This window comes from Etheostoma cragini, unplaced genomic scaffold (genome assembly GCF_013103735.1).
Source record: "Etheostoma cragini isolate CJK2018 unplaced genomic scaffold, CSU_Ecrag_1.0 ScbMSFa_1184, whole genome shotgun sequence".
NCBI lineage: Eukaryota > Metazoa > Chordata > Actinopteri > Perciformes > Percidae > Etheostoma > Etheostoma cragini.
The window spans coordinates 1-1,900 of NW_023265212.1; the positions used below are offsets into that span (position 1 = coordinate 1).

At 49.3% G+C, this 1,900-nt stretch overlaps 1 protein-coding gene across 1 annotated transcript; it reads left to right on the forward strand.

Moving 5' to 3' along the window:
- Positions 1-144: 144 nt before the first annotated feature.
- On the forward strand, positions 145-1,806 carry LOC117939815 (katanin p80 WD40 repeat-containing subunit B1-like; the record flags this gene model as incomplete). Its single annotated transcript, XM_034865254.1, has 5 exons — positions 145-285; positions 466-596; positions 1,110-1,227; positions 1,406-1,506; positions 1,765-1,806. Coding segments are annotated over exons 1-5 (432 nt in total), but the record flags the coding sequence as incomplete, so codon positions are not given.
- Positions 1,807-1,900: the final 94 nt, after the last annotated feature.

The window sequence follows — 1,900 nt, forward strand, 5'->3', positions numbered from 1 at the left end:
ACTGTAGAGGAGAAGCTGATGTCTCTGTCCCTTGTGTCCCTGCAGGTGGAGGAGGCTCCGAGCAGACTGTAGAGGAGAGGCTGATGTCTCTGTCCCTTGTCTCCCTGCAGGTGGAGGAGGCTCCGTGCAGACTGTAGAGGAGAAGCTGATGTCTCTGTGTTGTGTGTCCCTGCAGGTGGAGGAGGACTTGATGAAGTAACGTCTCCAGTTGTCCACAGGAAGCAGCCGTCTCCCAGGGAGACAGCATGGCTGCAGCCAGCAGCACCAAGATCTCCTGGAGACTGCGTGAGTTGTTGTTATTACCGATGTTTATATCCTATCTCCATGTTAAGTTCCACTAGAGGCAGATGTAGATTATTGAAGACCAGTTGTTACATGGATCAGGATACTCTGCGTCCTGAGAGCTCTGTAGCTGCTCCACAGGCAGACCAGGTCTACATTTGTCCCCCCTGTGTTGCTGTACAGAGGAGTTCGAGGCTCACTCCAGCAGCGTTACGTGCCTGGCTCTGGGGAAGAGCTCGGGCCGCCTGCTGGCCACGGGCGGAGACGACTGCAGGGTCAACATCTGGGCCGTCAGCAAGGCCAACTGCATCATGGTGAGTCCTGGTCTCCTCCAGACCACTACAACTCACAGGGCTGCACGATCAAGGCCAAAATGATAACACCAACCAATCAGAGTGAGACACCAACCAATCAGAGACAGAGAGACACACACAAGCAATTAGAGAGAGACAGAGAGAGACACCAACCAATCAGAGAGAGACACCAACCAATCAGAGACAGAGAGACACACACAAGCAATTAGAGAGAGACAGAGTGAGACACCAACCAATCAGAGACAGAGAGACACACACAAGCAATTAGAGAGAGACAGAGAGTGACACCAACCAAACAGAGAGACAGAGAGAGAGAGAGACCAGCCAATCAGAGAGAGAGACACCAAAAAAACAGCAAAAAAATACTATACAACAAAAAGAACAGAAAGGCAGAGCAGACATTCAAGGGGAATAGATGTGTTTTGAGTTGTGACTGGAAATGAAAACGTGTGTGTGTGTGTGTGTGTCTGTGTGTGTGTGTGTGTGTGTGTGTGTGTGTGTGTGTGTTCCTAGAGTTTGACTGGTCATAAGAACCCAGTGGAGTGTGTCCAGTTCAACACGTCAGAGGAGCAGGTCGTCGCTGGTTCCCAGTCTGGATCCATACGGGTCTGGGACCTGGAGGCTGCCAAGAGTAAGACCCAGATTGTTGTCTTTCTCTGTGTGTGTGTGCGTATCTGTCTTTGTGTGTGTGTGTGTGTGTGTGTGTGTGTATCTATATATCTACATCTACATAGCCAGCTATCTGACCACCCTCATGGTGCTCGGTGAACTTGTCACCATCAGCCTGTGTGACTTCCTGTCTCCTCCAGTTTTCAGGACTCTGATGGGACACAAGAGCAACGTGACCAGTCTGGGTTTCCATCCGTTTGGACACTTCCTCGCCTCCAGCTCCATGGACACCAACATCAAGGTAGCCGGGTGGAGGACTTCATTTATAACAACGTTAGACTCCGTAGGGATGTAAACACTCTGCTGCTTCATAAAAACACCAAGTGTAAGAAAGCTCTGTCTGTGTCTGTGTCTGTGTGTGTGTGTGTGTGTGTGTGTGTGTGTGCGTGTGTGTGTGTGAGAGAAATCTCTGATTGAAAACGTGTGTTTTTACTCATAATCTGCATTAATGAAAAATGTCTTCTTATATGAACGTGTGGATTTGGATTCATCCTGTCAGCTGTGGGACGTACGGAGGAAAGGATACGTGTTCAGGTACAAGGTAAGGTGTGTGTGGTGGTCTAGACCTGCTCTATCTGTAAATTATAGAGTGGTCTAGACCTGCTCTATCTGTACATTATAGAGAGGTCTAGACC